This window comes from Haliotis rubra, unplaced genomic scaffold (genome assembly GCF_003918875.1).
Source record: "Haliotis rubra isolate DU_JTF1 unplaced genomic scaffold, ASM391887v1 Scf36, whole genome shotgun sequence".
Classification (NCBI taxonomy): Eukaryota; Metazoa; Mollusca; class Gastropoda; order Lepetellida; family Haliotidae; genus Haliotis; species Haliotis rubra.
Genome location: NW_025767035.1, coordinates 1,333,224 through 1,351,796, shown reverse-complemented (window position 1 = coordinate 1,351,796; position 18,573 = coordinate 1,333,224). Strand labels below are relative to the sequence as shown.

The 18,573-nt window shown below is 38.4% G+C and overlaps 1 protein-coding gene across 1 annotated transcript; it reads left to right on the top strand.

Annotated features, from left to right (window-relative positions):
* The first annotated feature begins 254 nt into the window (after positions 1–254).
* Positions 255–17,580, top strand: LOC124285358 (limbic system-associated membrane protein-like). The gene is made up of 7 exons (XM_046721570.1): positions 255–341; positions 2,649–2,853; positions 7,938–8,090; positions 9,544–9,672; positions 11,788–12,075; positions 16,783–16,989; positions 17,476–17,580. The coding sequence occupies exons 1-7, from the start codon at positions 270–272 to the stop codon at positions 17,574–17,576; spliced, it is 1,155 nt and encodes a 384-aa protein (XP_046577526.1). The 5' UTR covers positions 255–269; the 3' UTR covers positions 17,577–17,580.
* The last annotated feature ends 993 nt before the right edge of the window (positions 17,581–18,573 follow it).

Here is an 18,573-nt window from a genome sequence, read left to right as displayed (position 1 = left end):
AACAATCATTTGTTGACACATGAATACATTATTTATACATTTTGTTGAATATTTATATGATTCTTTTGAAATAGCTTAATATTGACATGTAATAGTTAATAGAGTCCTTGTTCAAATGTTTTAAACGTTCATTCCGCACTTCCCTCTGTACTGTATATGCTGTGGCCGTGACCTCTTGACAGTGTAGGTCAAGGGCGTGGCCCTCTGTAGACTGTATGTATCTTGTTTCAGACGGACAGAACCTCACCCCCAGTTTTGACGTCCCCTTCATGAACGTCACCGTGAGAGAGGGAATGACTGCAATTTTACCATGCTCTGTTAAAAATCTTGGCAAACACCAGGTAAGCGTAATAACAATCAAAATAATTAAATGGATGATATTTTTCGCCGCAATCAGCGACATAAGTGTTTACCTATGCATTATTAAGTTTGGACCAACCAAACAATTGATGACAACAAAGGACGTCTTCTGAACCTCAACGAACTCAATTTACCATGTCTTTAAATATCCGGGCAACATCTCATTTAAATATCATCACCCATCCTATAAGTATTAATTTAAGTCAACCTCTGCACTATTGATATCGTTTTTGTTTGCTGAAATTGAAATTCGAATAACGTTAACGGTGAAACCCCAAATGAATTAGTGTTCAACCAAATATCGCCATCATCAAGCTAGCGATGATAGCCTAGTTTCTGTTGACAGTTCCGAGAGTAAATGTTCTAAAGGAAAGCCATTTTAAACCAGTTTGCCAGGGAAGCGCCGTGCGCTTTTATTGCTTGGGCAGTTACATTGAGGATCAATGCCGAAGCGTTGTTATCTGGGTAGAAGCCATACATTTAACTTGCCTCTGACGGAGAGAATTCAACCTGACGGTGGGTGGTAAGAGGCCTAGAAGCATCGGGATCGCGTGACTGAGCTGGGTAAAGTGTTGAGTCACTGGTCGACCAGCATTTTGGAATCATACTCCTCGCCATCCTAGAATACAAGAGTATCATTGTACTGAAGCACTGCGCGGACTTAAACACTGGGATGATATGAACAGTAAAGAAATATACAACCCTGAGGGCATATCGGATTCAGTTTGGTATATTCTTTACTCATGCATCCGTTGAATATCTAGTTGTTGTACGAACCGTATCATTCAATAAGTTGATATTTAACTCAGTAGAATTTTAACAGTTGGAATGTTCACATCCGGATTCATTGGAGGCACCTGTTCCCTTAACTCTGCATTTCTGTAAGGTCCATTTACTATCGACCACATAATCATACTGATATGGAAGAGTGAGTGAGTGAGTTTGGTTTTACGCCGCTTTTAGCAATATTCAAACAACATCACGGCGGGGGACAACAGAAATGGGCTTCACACATTGTACCCATGTGGGGAATCGAACCCGGGTCTTCGGCGTGACGCGCGAACGCTTTAACCACTAGGATACCCCACCGCCCCGATATGGAAGAGAAATTCGTCATATCTATTTTATTTTTATCATTTTTAATACCATTAAATGATAATGATAAGAAAACGTAAATGGGATGTGTTTACAAGATTATCGCATAGTGCAGTTGTTATGAATTTGATCATCGTCATTCGTTATTTCTTAATGTTGTTAGAATGTTGTCACAAATTTAGTTCTTAAAAATATTTTATGGCAGACATGTGGAAAAAATGTCAAATTTGACGCTCAGTAACAAACAGGATGTCAGATTCCTTATTTTGTTATGTACCACACGTTCCCGTATTTTATCTGATGAGCAATTGACTAGCCTTTGCATGTGTTTGTGACGGGTGTTACCGAGGGGACAGGATACGCACATCTCATCGCGAACATCTGTTACCGTCTCTATTTGAGAGTGATTCAGAAACACATGCTCAAAATAGAGTCGGAATTGTGTAATCTACTTTGCTTTCAACAGAAATTTCTTATAGATGTGGAAAGGGTTTTGTCGTCTCTATTTTCTTCGCTATATTGATATACGAAGCTACACCTTACTATGTTTGTACGTATATATTTTTTTAATTATACATTGCATATTATCTCCATTCAAGTATGATTATAATCCTCGATTCCTTTCAATGGGACTCGTGAAGATCCGGGTTAGAATTGGTCTTCAGTAACCCATGCTTGTCGTAAGAGGCGAATAACGGGATCTGGTGGTCAGGCCTGATGACTTGGTTGACACATGTCATCATATTGCGATTGCGAAGATCGATGCTCATGATGTTGATAACTGGATTGTCTGGTCCAGACTCGAATATTTACAGATATATCTTTACATATAGCTACAATATTGCTGAGTGCGGCATCATTCAACCAACCATCCCTTCAATGGCTTCATTTCATTTCGTAAATGACGTTACGACCCCCCTTCTCTCTCTCACACACACGCACACACCTCCAAGCACGCACGCACGCACGGGCGCGCGCGCTCGTGACAGTGAGTTGATTGGACAGCTATTTTAGTGCTGTTCAAATCGTGCTCCAGACAACGGTATGTTGGCGATTTGGTCGATAACATTTATCATAATAGTACGGACATATAACATACTGATTAACTGGTGATGATTGATCCCTCTTGTTGTACTCTTTATACCGGTAATATGGAATCCAACTGACCAATCATTGATGTTCTTGCTACAAAGGTGATATGGACCGACCAGTGGTCAACGCTGCTGACCTTTGAGGACCGCCGCATCATAGACGACGAGCGCCTGAGTGTGGAGCGTCCGTACACCAGAGACTGGAACCTTCATATCCGCGCGGCCAAACACAGCGACCAGGGAGGGTACAACTGCCAGATCAACACAACGCCGGTCAAAATTAAAACCGTTCATCTCAGAGTTCAAGGTTTGTCTGAGCGACCGTCTATATTTCAGAACATGAACGTTATACGAGATTTTAGTGTCCTGATATTATGGTTGCAAAAATACATAATGTTGTATGTTACTGGAGAATAATATAATCTTTTCATGAATATCATATAACATCATTCTTGTATCGAGTTTCCTTAAGCACAAATAAGCTCCCTTCACCATCATGGTAATGATGATGAATATCTTGTGTAAGCCAGTTGGTTGACAGATGTACTTTCAGGCTCCAGGTCTCTCACCGATATTTCGAGCCTGTGTATATCTAGTGAGTAAGTGGAGTGAGTGTTTGATTTGTTTGTTGTTTAACGCCCCATTCAGCAATATTCAACTATATGACAGCGGTCGCTAATCCAGTGATCAACATCATGAACATCGTTCTACGTAGTTGGGGTACAGTGACAGGAGCCAACATGTTCAGCGAGCCTTACCAATGAGTGAGTGAGCGAGTGAGTTTAGATTTACGCCACACTCAGCAATATTCCAGCTATATGGCGGCGGTCTGTAAATATTCGAGTCTGGACCACACAATCCAGTGATCAACAGCAGGGGTATCGATAGACGCAATTGGGAACCGGTGACGTGCTTCAAGCAAATCAGCGAGCCTGACTCCCGATCCCGTTAGTCGCATCTTACGACAAGCATGGGTTACTGAAGATCCATTCTAACCCGGATCTTCACGGGTCTGGTAACCTGGAGGTTGAAGCGTTCACTAATCATGCTGCAGCTTGGGCTCATTCCCCTCTTCGGTACAAAGTCCGGTACACCGCCATGATATCGCTGGAATATTTCGTTGTGAAGCCGAAGCCACCATCGATATACACAGCTGTTTTGTTGAAACATTTATTATACTGCAAATCAACTATTTATTCACGAAGGACATGTTTTTTACCAAGAACTGAAACAAGACACATCGCTTTTAAATAATGTCCTCATCTTTTCAAGATGACATTTATATGAGTGTCCTTGGAAACAAGTTAGATAGGAAAAAACGGCCCTATATTTCAAGTAGTTTATTCAGTACTCTGGCCACATGGCCTATTGTACAACAACACGACAGAATACAACTTGGTCACGTGTGAGACCTGGTATTAAATACATGTTTTAGATATAATGCAACAGATTTAATAACGTTCATATTTGTACTATTTAACAAATTTATCACACTATGAATAGCAATGACAGAATGGTTTAGCAAAAATCTAGTCCTTAGAGATGAATATTTACTACAAACAAGTAATACATGAAGCTCATCTTCCCTACCACAATAACAATGAGGACAAATTGTATCTAAGTGACTTACACCATTCTCACACCTTTTCCTGTTTATAGCAAAATCGTGGAGCGATATTCTCATTTTACAGAAAGCTCTTCTCAGGTCTCTATCCCTTAGCGACGATATGTACATTTCCGGTTGTAGAAGGGATAACTTCACTTGTTTATAGTGCTCAAGAAAAGATGAATTATTGATTGAATAATGCCAGTCTTGTAAATACATGTCAATTAGGCGCTGCTTGAAAATGTAAAGAAAATGTTTTGGGATCACCAACATCTTGAGCCAGCCAAACATAGGAATATCCATATTTAGAAACATACGTGTATACTTTGTCAATCCCACACATTGTTTCTTGTCGGTACATGTCCTTCTCGAGCACATAAATATTAATGGTTAAATCTGCCTTTGCATCTCTTATAGGTGTACACATACATACAAACGCACGGAACAACAGCAACCCACTCATATATGCGTACACACAGATGAGACAGACAGACAAAGGTAGACAGACACATATACACAATCAGATGCTTTAAAGATACCTTGGCCTGTCAACGTCCAGTGTTCCCGTAGTTGTAGATACTTGATGTCTACTTGTCACACAGCAGCTAATGAATGGTGAATGATTGACCTTCAGAAATACTTCAAACTGGTACCTGTAAACCATTACCATTCATATTTTCACTGACTGGATGAAAATCATGAAACACAGAACGTGTCAGCAATTTCCTTCAGTACAGGAAAAGGGGGATTTATGGATGTCAACTTCTGTATGTGAGGAACACCGAGTATATAATTTCCCCATATGTTTGTAAGTTACCGTCAGTAACAGTATTTGCATGTAACATGTCACTACAGCAACTCTGGAGGTAAATACAAGCTGACTCGTGTTTGGCAAGTATTTCCTTGCAACTTCAAACAATGTAATTCTTCTTTTACTTCCTTGATAATTAGAGAAGAAATACCAGTCCGTTGTACACCATTGCATGGGAGTGTTAACATTTCAGAACGGCAAAATAGAAGTATAGTTTTGAAAAAATCAGCTGGCATACCAGTATAAGGCGATTTTGTCAATCCTCAGATTTTGTTCTATTCAGAACCCATAAATGATTGTTTATCAACATTGTTGCCGATGGATGCATCAGATATCGATAGTAGCATAAAAATCGGTATTTTCTTCAGCATAGGCATTAATCCCAATAGAGTTGTATGCAGTCCTTGGGTGAGAAATTTAGACCATACATGTTTAATGTGCCAGTTACAGAATGCTACTTGTATGTGTCAACACAAATGAAACATTCAAAGTCGTTTAATGGTTCCATGCTGATATGTATTGCTCTCTGTCTAATTTACTGCTTCTGGAATGGAATGCTCAGTACCGCGGACGAAGGGGCGGTAGTACTTCCGGTCATACCTGGTCTTAAAGTAGCCTCCCCTTAGGTGATCTAACATTGTTCGACGACATTATCAGTTTTGTGCTAATTCAGATAAAATAGACACCATGTAGGAGTGAACGAGGTAGGCTAGCTTCTTTAGTAGTTTAATCAACCCCGAAGCCATCTTTCCACACTAATCGTTGTCTGGTGTTTCATTTGTATTATTGTATGTAACATTTCTGTGGAGACCAAATGAAAGTGGCAAAGGTGAAGACTACACTTAAAACGATGTGTGTTCTTTAGCCACAAATTTCAAGAGAAAAGTATCATGAGTATAGTAATGTATATACACATGTAGACATTCCCCCCAACAATCGTGTTAAAGGGGATTTTAACGGGGTTCGACTCTCCTCATGGGTACACTGTGTCCTTTTGTATTCTTTCCCGCCATGACCTTGCTGGCATAAAATCGACTTAAAATCACACTCGCTCAGTATCATCATTACTGGAGAAACCATTCGAACTTTCACAAACAATTTTGATTGCTCATATAAGTATATTACGAAAACAATATTCAAAGATAACAAGTATAGGATCGCTATATAATGTCCATTTCAAATTCGAATATTTTATCTTTTTAACGTTTGTGTGATATTTTGCACTAAAGGAATTTGCATATATCAATAATATCAACACTCATATTGAGGCTTAAGGTGTCCCCGCGGTGCTGTTTCAACGACTACTTTACTTTTCTGGACAGATGTAAAAACTGTATACATATCATCTTGATGTTTATGACTGTCTAAAGGCGTGTCCTGTGACATCATATTGCTAACATTTCTTAATGTACCTTGTGCCGTTCAACAGTCAAGTGGCTAGACACCGCCATCTGATAGCGGGAGCCATTGTCCAAAAATATTACTATGTTGTATAAAGAATGTCTTTCATTGTTGGTTTTCTTCACAAGAAAATGGACCCCTGGGGCCTTTGAGAAGATAAAGAAGACTTTCCTCATGAAAAATTCAGAGCAATGACGTGCTTATCTACAGTTAATGTGACATTTATCGGGGATACCGTTTGGAGAACTGAACGGTCATATTTTAAGATGAAGGGTTAATGTTTGTCATTTCTAACACCTTGATCAACATTGACTACGCCATTAAATCATCGGTATTTAAAGTAGCGTATGTAATAAACTATCAGATAACGAGGAAGCCATCGTGTATATTAGTTATAATCATATATGTAATAGGTATTTTAAAAGCTAGATTTAGTTTTTATGCTGTTTGATAATTAATTTTCTTCATTGTAACTAATTTGGTTAAGCATTTCAATTATAATTGACATTATGTAGACTTTTCAAATCAGAACTCAACTTTGTATGAATCCCTACATGAAATTGTTTTTCGTGTCATTAAGTCACTAAAGTACGTACGAACCATCCTTAAAATATTTAATTTATATTGCTAGCTCGACTTTCTTGCATGTTGAAAGAATCTATAGACCTTTACAATTCACAGAGGAAAGAAATTTACCCCATGAAAATTTAACACCTTTCAACGACGGATGCGTGGGGAAGTGTAATAATTGGAAGAGGCTGTATCAAAGCCATGTGAATGTATGCCATAGCGGATTAGTGTCATCCACCACAGCTAATTACTGGTCAGTTACAGATCAGTTACACGTTTGTGGATTTTATACTTCACCATGACTTGACTCGCTCTCTCAGGGGCACATGGCATCATAACTATATGAAAATGATTCCCAAACACATGCTCAGTCGAAATCATATAATCGATTCTGCAATTAGCAGAAATTTCGTGTGGCTGTAAAACCGGTTATGTTGCTTTTATTTCTGTTACACAAAAGAGAAATCAGAGAAATCTTTTGTTGCGATTTGTAAAAGTAACATTCCCAAATGCGATCTTTCGTTAGATTAATAGAACGATTTCATGTATAAATATACACATGAGAGGGTAGTGTTTGTGCGCGCGTACCTCTCTCTCTCTCTCTCTCTCTCTCTCTCTCTCTCTCTCTCTCTCTCTCTCTCTCTCTCTCTCTCTCTCTCTCTCTCTCTCTCTCCTCTCTCTCTCTCTCTCTCTCTTCTCTTGTGTGTGTTCTGTCCGATGCCTGCGTGTATTGTTGTGTGTGCGATTAAACTTATGACTCTCTTTGCTCTTTAATTTGTACATTTATTTAGAAATAGTTTTAGTCAGATTAACAGAATAGCAAAGTGCTAATAGTGTATAAAACATTATCTCTTTAAATCATACTACACTCAGAAGCATTCGTGACTCTTTCTGTGAAGCGCCTTAGCGTGTTTTAGGTTTCTAAATCATATGGGGCGTTACACAAATATTGTATATCATGATTACTATAAACTACATTATATATTTTCTCATATCATTTCAGTACCTGCCAAAATCAACCATGACGTATCATCCGAGGATATCACTGTTCGAGAGGGGGATACGGTGACCTTGATATGTAATGTCTCTGGCATCCCTACGCCAACAATCACGTGGTACAGACACAGGATTACTGACGATGACGTCGAGAAAGAAAGTAAGACACCTAAAATGTGGTAGCCGAATACTGCCGGACTTTACAGTCGACCAAATCATCATTCAGTTTGGTTTTCACTTTTCTTTTCAAAACATTATTGGAGTTGCTTTGTCTGATTCCTATTTCATGATTATGAAATCTCATATTCAGTTTGAATTTTCAGAAATCGCTGTGTAGATGTTTTGTCGTTTAACGGGCGTTTATCTGTAGTTAATATCTGAGTGCATTCATATTACAGGTTTAATAAAAGGTTATTAATGAGTGAAACTAATTCTTGCCAGACAAAACAAATCTTTTAAAAGTCGTTATGTGTAGCGCTGCGTTTGCGGTATTCTTCGTGTATCAAGTGTCAAAGAATCCGTCTAGATACTTAAACACTGAATTGCTGAGAATATCTATTTTACAAATTCGAACATACTAATCCCTTTCTAATGCTTTACGGTAGTAGTTCGTTCTCAAAGAATGCCAGTTTGGATTACGAAAGGTGATCACTTAATGGTCGACGTTAATTTCTCTTTATCAAATATATGAAATCTTATACAAACTGAGAAGATAATATATGTTGCATTTTTGGTGTGCAACTTCATGCTATAAGTTCTTTTTATCCCCCGCAACGCGTTTAGCGGGGATATTATTTTGGACTCGGACCGTCCGTGTGTCCGTCCATGCAAAATCATATTTTCCGGAGAAGAACATGAAAACCGGTCACAATTTCTTCACCAAACTTTGCACATAAATAGGCCTGGTGGTAAACTGGCCATGGTGTCTTTTGGAAGTTTTCGATTTCTGAATAAAATTTTTTTTCGTTTCCATGGCAACAAATTTGACTTCGACTGAAATTGGTGGTAGTGTTCTTCCGGTGCAGAACTTTAAAACCGTTAAATGTTGCTTCACCAAATTTGGCACATAGAAAGGTCTGGTTGTGAACTGGTGCCTTTTGATAGTTAATCAACAGTACCACTCTATTTCTAGTATCAACATTACTGAGGTACATCAAATCGTAGAAGCAGTCAGGCAGTCTGTTGTTGATACAAGAATGCTTGTCCATGAGTGTATATGAATAGTTATACATATATGTTTTCTGTAGATCGATGTGAAGAACAATGTAACATTTGACATAATCATAACTAGTTGACATATTCATGAAGAGAATTTACCATTGCGAGGGATATTGATGACTTTGTCTTCTTTGTCTTCTTCAATGTAGTACAAGTGTTTACATTAACTAGAAACCTCCCTACCCAATGCGCTAGGAGAAAATTGTTTTGGAATTGTAAATGCAATTATCATGATTCATATTGCAACACAGCGCTGTTGTGTGACGATAAATACATTTTATCGAAATTAATAATTTAAACTATTTTCTTTATGAACATTACACAGATACATGTGAAATATCCGCCGCGCTGTTACAGTGCGAATAATTTGAAAGTAGCTATGCTTGTGACAACAGGAATAGGAATGAGCGGCGAGGTCCTCCTCATCCACAACGTCACTCGCTACTGCGGCGACACCTATGAGTGCGTGGCCTTCAACGGTGTTCCTCCAGCCGCGAACAGGTTAATCAAAGTCACCGTAGACTGTAAGTATAACGTAGAAGATATGTGTGTAGTGTCCAATATGGGTCTCTCAGGATCAATACATATGTAATTGGAAGGGAAGCGTAAAACCCAAAGTGACACTCTTCGTAGGCGATATAGTTGTCTGTCTGTCTGTCTGTTACTTAAGACTTTCAATTTCCCTTCAAAATACACCGACACGCAGTGATAGGTACAAATCAAAACGGTTTTAAACGCTCACACGAAGATAAATGCTTAGTGAAACAGTCCTTCCTTATAGGGCCCAGGTGCTCGGTTACTGAACAAAGGATGAGATCAACAGGTGCACTATAAGATCACAGTCAGTTATGAGTGTACCTGTTGTTGCTGTTAATGACATAATGAATGACTGTTTGTGTTAAGTCCTTTCACGTTGAAAGACCTGGTCATATACGTGCATATGTATCAGAACAGTGACAACTGAATGATATTATATGCATGTTCACGATAGTTGGAACTGTCCGATTGAATTTGTATTAAACAACTATTTCTCAGGACGATAAAAATGTTATTGTCGCTTTTATTGTACCACACTGCAGGGAGTGGCACTTGTTTTTTATGCTTCTGTGATAGTACAAACATTTCACCAATATTTCACACCAAAAATATTATAACTAAGGTATTTGAAATTACTATGAGTTGACAAAAGTACATATTGTGATTTTCCTTACACAAATGAGAGTAACTCACTCAGGTTGTAAATACATGCCGCCAGACATATACATACCTTTGTGAATTTATATAAATTTCAAATATCATAGTTATTATAGTTTTGTGTGTGAAATATAAGTGAAATATTTGCAATATAACACTTCTCTCTGTCAGTGATATAGCGATCCATGAAAAGGAGACAGATACCTTACATCTTAGGTTTCTAAACCAAAACGTCACAGTATATCGTACTCTCACATAACATTCCACTGTATCAGTATGGCCTTGGTGCTATTGTATTTCATTTGAAACATTTCCAGACATTTATAAGTACTTGTTGTCGTAAGGTTTTTGAGAACAATGGTTTAAGAGACAGACAAGTATATGGTTAGGTCGGAATCAAAAAATGATCTCATGATGAACAAATGACATTTTAATGATATTTGAAATGTGTTTATGTCTTCTATTCACAATTAATTACCTTTGTATAAATGTAACACATGATGATTCCTTTTAAATGTCAATATTAACAGACACAAACATATGTATTATACTTGACGTATATGTGTGTGTAACGTATAAAGGCCAGCACCATAACAAAAACAACATCATACAGTAGATCCCTTTAAAGGCAGACCAAATAAGGATCCTAGATGATCAAGTAATTTGATGATACCGGCATGTTCAAAGTGTGACAGGTCTACATCAGTTGATGTATTACTGGAGACGGAAAGTAGTTTTTAGATAAGCAGTTGGCTTGAAATACCATTGGTATATGTTAACTTCTGGCACTTAGAACTTGTTGGTGAATGTGCCAGAGGGCAGAGACACTTCTCATTGTCTCTGATGCAAATGTCAGCTGTATAATAGTGGCGTGAAGGCGGAAATATATACAATATCATTAAACATACATATGTCATACTGTTGATTCGGCAACGTTCTCTCTATCAGATTTCAAGTGCGTAACATTCACTTTAAAGAACGCTGACCCCGAGAAAGCGTAATATAAACTGTATAGGGAACATTGCATGTATACCTCTAAAAAGAAAGAAGAGGGAAGATACGGCATTTGTCAACAAAACGACCAGTCGCCCACAATATGGTAGGCATTAGAAGGAATTCGCCAACACTCCAACACAATGTTACCTCTTAAGCAACGACAAGTTACCAATAATTATACCTGATGAGCATCCCCGATTGAACAGACTCTCAGTAGTCTGGCGATGTGATTCAGGCACTGGGCATGCTATATTATCAACCACTCTTTTACCCACCCTAAACTCAATTAATCACATGCCGCCGTTTCAAAAATTAAATATTTTCTGTGTAGCGGTGAATAGCAAATATACATACAAGTCTGATTATTGTTCCATGACGGAACATATTTTAGCTAAATTAGGGGCGAAGATTGTATAGATTATCCTTTATTCATAGTGTGATATTTCCAGTTCCTCCAGAGGTTCGGCTCCCGAACAAGAGGATCGGCCAGGTGATGGGGAAAGAGACAATCTTGGAATGTATGATCACAGCAAATCCCCTCGAGATTAGCTACTGGTCGTGGAAAGGACAAGAAATCCAGAACAGTGCCAAACACAGGATAGAGCTTTACAATGATGCCGATAATACCATCACTCTTAGCCTAAGGATACGAGTTCTGGATGAGGAGGATTTCGGGGAATATACATGTGCAGCCTCAAATATTCTTGGCAGTGACTCTGAGAGCATGGTTCTGTACGGTAAGTTTGTTATGGCAAGATTGCGAAGTGATTTTGAAACCTCCGAATGTTACGTGACAAAAAACTGTTGCGTTAGAGTACTTTCTGTATATGCATCCAGCCATCTATCTGGGTTTCTTTTCAAATACAATGTATGAGTGTTCCTTATAGGTCTCTCCGTTTCATATAAATTTTAGTACTCCATAACTAATTGACCATTACATGTCCACAACAAATTTCATGTAGGTGTCCACTACTGGTTTCCTTTCAAGTTGGTGTCCTAAACAGACATCCTGTTAAGTAGGTGTCTACAACATGTTCTCCTTCAGGTTGATGTCCCCAACAGGTTCTCTTTCAAGTAGGCATTTCCAATAGGTTCTTCTTCAAGCAGGCATCTCCAATAGGTTCCATTTCAAGTTGATGTCTTCAACTAGTTCTCATTAAAATAGACATCTCCAATAGGCTCCATGTCAAGTGAATGTCTCCAATAGGTTTACTGTTAAGTAGTTGTCTCCAAGAGCTTCTCTTTCAAGTAGATGTCCCCAACAGGTTCTCATGTAAGTAGTCTAAGATATCTCCAATAGATTCTCATTCAAGTAGATATCCCAAAATGTTTTCAATTAAGTAGATATCTCCCAAGTTCTCTTCCAAGTAGGTGTCTACAACAGAGTCTCGGTTTAGTAGATGTCTCAAAAAGTGCTCGTTCAAGTAAATATCTGCAATAGGGTATCTTTCCAGTAGATGTCAATAACAGATTTTCATTCAAATAGATGTCTCCAAAAGCCTTTGTCAAGTAAATGTCTCCAATGGGTTCTCTGTCAAGTACATGTTTCCAATGGGTTCTCTGTCAAGTAATTGTCTTCAATGGGTTCTCTGTCAAGTAGTTGTCTCCAATGGGCTCTCTGTCAAGTCAGTCTAAGTAAACTTAGGCTCAGTATTATTCGTTACACTGCTATACTGAGTCTAAATAAACCTTGTGGAAGGTCGCGTCAGGTAACCTTTCCAATTGACCAATCAGAACACAGTTTACCAAATCGCGAAAGTGGACATTCGCACATACCTTTTGAACTTTTACCTCGAAAAAGTTTGTACCCGAACGATTCCGAATGCTATTTCCCGTATGATCGGTTCCTAGTGATGCACGCCACAGCAGTGAGTAGACATTTGCTGAAAATAGCGTTTTGTCAGTATTAAAGCATGTCAACTTGCGGAAATATTAGCTAATTATAACCATGTCAACAGGAACCCCAAAGCGTTTATACTGCAGGCCAAATATCAGTGTTTTATGCGGATTTTCATTTGTTTGGGAGATTGTTGGCGACCGGGGACGAGAAAATCCATTTTATAAGTCCCGCCGAACCCTAAATAGTAGCCATTGTCTGATTGGTTAAATCCGTTCGGCCGTCTCGCCTTTGATTGGACGGTCATAGGTCGCTCAAAGGTTTCCTGACGCGACCTTCCAAAAGGTTTTGTTAGACTCAGTATAGCAGTGTAACGAATAATATATTACTGAGTCTAAGTTTACTTAGACTGTGTGTCAAGTAATTGTCCCCAATGGGTATCTGTCAAGTAATTGTCTCCAAAAAGTTCTCTTTCAAGTAGATGCCTCCAATAGATTCTCTGTGAGGTTGATGTCCAAAACAAACTTCCTTTAAGTAGATGTCTCCAACAGGTTCTCTTTTAAGTAGATGTCTCAAACATGTTGCCTCTCATGTGCACGTTCGATATGTGTGTTTGTATGTCTGTATGTCTGTATGTCATAGATACATGCTGTGCAGGCATGCCAATGTAACAACGACATGTAAGTGTATGTATCGGGGAAACGTAAGCTTCTTGGTTACATACAGGTGTGCCTGTAATTGATATGGGTGGGTGTGTGGTGCACATAGAAAGGTGTGTGTCACATGCATCCGACGTGTGAACTCAACCGTGATATTGGTGTAATTGCTTCCGTGCTGCCCTGGGGTAGGTGTGTATCTACCAGCCGTAATAAACAACACTGGGGTCTGAAGCTTCGTGATGAGCTTCAACTCCGAGTTACTGCGCAGATGTTTTGTTTATATAGACCTTGTGTTCTGCACATTCGTTAACGTCCGTTTCACGTGATAGACGAGGAAGGTCAGAAAAAATAAATCGAGGCAACCAGTACATGTCAGTTCATGTCTGTGTGTCCACTAGGATCTTAACATTAACAAAATGGGAGCTATACACATGGGGTTGTACAGCCGTTTTGTTCTTTGGTTCAAATCCCTGTTTTGATATTGGTTTGTCAGCAACACACCGGCACATACTGGTTTGAACAATGTTGTAACTGTCCGATACCGCCATCAATTTCGGGCTTCTCTCTCATAGCTGCATATAATCCCCAAACACTCTTCAGACTTGTGTTAACTGACCTGCTTATGCTCATTTGCTGATTTCAGGAACCAAAATAATTATGATTGTTATTACATGTGTTAGAATATTGTTATGTGTATGAGACATAATCATTACAGTCATCGTTAACTACTGGATGCATATGCTTCATAATATTATATATAAACTCTCGGGTCTGTCAACTTGCCAGATTTTGTTCGTCGCGAACATCCATGTACTCTTCCCAGGTGGACTCGACCACCAATATTATATGATGCATATCTTGGTTATCAGTTAGCTACATGGAGATAATGTCTGTCCCTGCAAGGCACACATACTGTAAACCAACTTTGACAACAGGCACGAGACCCTATAAAATACGTACTTTGAGTTAGTAATATCCAATACGATAATGCAGTGATTCCTTAACAAAATGAACTGAACCTTTAATTATAAATTATATTTTCATCTGGAAAGAGTTTTGTGTTTAAAGGCAGACTACGCGTAGAAATGCAATCTACTATATATATCCTGGCATAAACCCGTGATACGTCATTCTGAAGCTGAACAATGTCACAGATACAATACACAGATAAAAGCAAGCTTTCTCAGTAAAACACACGCCAGTCACTATAATGTATATGACTTACACCTAGACTGGAAATGAGCAGCAAACAATGGATTATGATCATTCTTTAAGTATTGGTCCTATGTTCAACACCCCGCTGAAAGACTGTCCCTTTAATACTTAATCATTATCACTGTCAGCAGCAAGGAATAGTAAAGAATGGTATTATACAACGGTTCTACTGAAGTGTCGTGAATAGAATGGGTCTGTAAGGCCATGTCCTGTATAAATACAAATGCAACCGTTGAGATGCATTTCTAGACTGGGGAAACGAGAAGTCAAGTAACGGATAATAACCCAATCAGTTGCCAATGCATAGATCTGCAGACGCATGGTTAGCAAATAAAGACGCCGTTATCACTGAAATAGATCTCCATCTATTATAGATACCCAATATGACTGAGAGCGAAGGAATAAACGAATTATCCTTATGATCTTCATTTAGCATTGGTCTAATTGGATTGTCTCTTCTTGTCCATTGCATATTGGTTATCTCCCCTTGCATTGAATGGAATAGGTGCACAGTCACGGGTGGTGTCTGTGGCAAAATCGATAAATGTCCTTTTTTCAAAATTTTGAAACTGTTTGCCCTTGCGACTTTCACGTGATACATGCCAAGTGTAGCCTACCAACGAATTATAATTGCTATATAATGAGTAGATAACTTTAAAGCTAATGCTAAAATTTAATATAGCATGTCTTTAAAAAACACTGATGTTCAGTGATCCATTCAGGTAATTCTCACAGGTATTTTTCCCTTTACACCAAACAGAATTTGTTTTGGGGGATAGTCAAGACTAAATATTCTTTTAAATTCTATATATTAATGTTATTTACCATGAGACGATGACATTAACGCTAACGTGATTATTTAGACAACGAAAATGTACTTGTTTGGCCTTAATTAAACAACGGCCATATTTGGTGTCTACATATCTCTCCTCTTTAAATATAGCCAAGCATGCACTTGCTTCGAAGATTTCAAAAAGTGCCCTACGACACATTCTTAGAAGTTCATTTTCATTGTTACAGCACATTAGGTCTGAGTAAAGCTTTCAAAACGTTTTGTGCCAAATTTAATGCATCAGTGATAAAAAGAATGGCCTTCTCTAATTTCACTTTTGTAAATGAATCCCAGTGTTTGTTCAAGTGAACTGCAGTATTGTATTGCATTTGGTTGACATAGTGCCACATTTCCTAACATACTGTAAAACGGAAAGAGGCATGTGCCGTGGTCTGATTGAATAATGATCTCGTTAAATGGCATTCGAAGTCTACTCACTGTGAATGAATACTTTTAGGGATGAATAACATGTGGTACATTGAAGTATTAATCATATCAGAAACACTTCGATTTTATTGATTTTCTTATTCTGGAAAGGCGAGATATGGTGTCATGTCAGCATATGACGTCACCCATTGTATCGTGACGTCATTGTATTCAAGACTGGCATGTCACATTATTTTATAGAATGTTGATAAAAAAATATTCATATTTGCTTGATTAATTGTGGTCTCATTTCGTTGGGGACAATTCATAATTTGAAAAGTAAGGCTTACATCGTCAGTTTCATTTGACGAATCAATTATCATTTGTTGAAATGTGTATACGTGCAACATTTAATTTAAATGTATGTTATTTGACACACTGTCAGAATATATGTAGCTGAAACGTGATTAGATAATGATGACATTTTACATAATCAAATATCTTCATGTATAACAACAGCTTCTCTTATCTTCAGACTATACAGCCTATCGGCGATTGATGATGACGACATCAACAACCACAACTACCACGACGGAACCAACTACAACCGATCCTCGCCTACGTTGGCAAGTTGAGGATCAACGTTACCCTCCTCACGTTGGTCGGAACGGCCACAACACTGACTACGACGTCATTCATCGAGTGACTACGATGATTAATCCGAGGAACCAAATTTATTCAAGTACCTAGCATGATAACATGACATCTCATCATATAGCTCTATCCAAGTTCATCAGTATTGAACTGAACTCCTACTTAAATATTAAACGGAAAACGTCGTCTTTGATGTTGTGCTTAGATGTTTAAATATAGGCACTTTAATGAAATATTTTCGGTTCATATAACCCCATTAAGATGGACTTGATTGAATATATTTTTGAGACAATGGTACTGACTAAATTAAATATTCGGAAGATGATTGTTATGACTATGTTATTATAGCATCAGTCTGTCTACTGTATAACGATACTGAAACACGAAATTATGTTTTTGAGGATTATTTCAGCTTCATCCAGATCCCGAGTGTGGAGCTCAAATACCGCTCACACAGTTTTTTAAGGGTGCATAAAGCTGAACGTAGACCGAAAAGGAATGCATGGGAAAAGTAATATCGTGATGTGTTAAATGCAATGAAACAAAATTATTGCATTTCCTATTTTATTTCCAGGTTCTAAAGGTCGGCCAGTGACTTCCACCGGTACCAAGGGACATGACACGTGTCATATATACAGTGTTCTGACAGTGTTCATATTTCGCATTGTGTTGTGATTGACTCCTGCATCTTGAAAGCAAGAGAGACAGACCTAACTTTCAGTGAAGACAAGGGGTAGGATATTTCACCAAAGATGACAACCAAAGACTGGTTTGGGTTTGTCAGTTATGAAATCATTTGATGTAGAAGGTTTAGATGTGACTCAAATTCACTCGTTGTGTTTAACGGACAATGGACAAACTGGGCTATAACATTCCAAGCAGTTCGGAATTTCAAGGCAATCATTGAGGTGTTGTACAAATGGAAAATAGTACACGATGGAGACGAATGTTCCTATGTCTACCGGAATGGAACTGTGAACGTTATGCGTAATGCTTCGGTAGATGATTTTCGTCTACCTCGGGATATCAACTCTGAAGTTCACAATAGCATACTCTTTACCCAGGTATCTTTACCTTTAATGGCTGTGAACAGTTCAAGCAGACAGCGGACATGAACATACTTGTTTCCTTGAATCAACAACATCAGTAATGTCCCCAGTCAGTATCAAATGAAACTGTTTTGCGACGCTGTTGATCCTCTTCAATGTGACTTCAATGTGATAGTCTGGTGGCGTGTTGAATTACATGACCATCTTCCATGACCATAATGATTTGTTTCTGTGGATTCATTAGTTCAGGTAGAATGTAATGGCTTGGTACACATCTTTTCATCTGGATAATCTAGATTACGGAGTTGGATTTATGCTTTTTGTGTCCAGGACGTATTTCTACTCATTAACCGTACATCAAAGCACGGGATCTTCACTCGCTGATGACTTTCGGAGAAAAGCTTTGCCCAATCTCTATCTACACTGTTGTAAACCACGAGCAAAGGTACTTTCAAACAGAACCATCAGGACAATACGTTTCATTGGGAGCAGTTACGGTTCCGGAGTGCTTTAAGATGATCCAAATTGGTGAACAATGTTCGTAAGGGTAGGGAGATTCGCAATGACAGTGTTGTTTTGATATCTTGAGTCATTGCTTTTTATCTAACTTTATATGACATTTT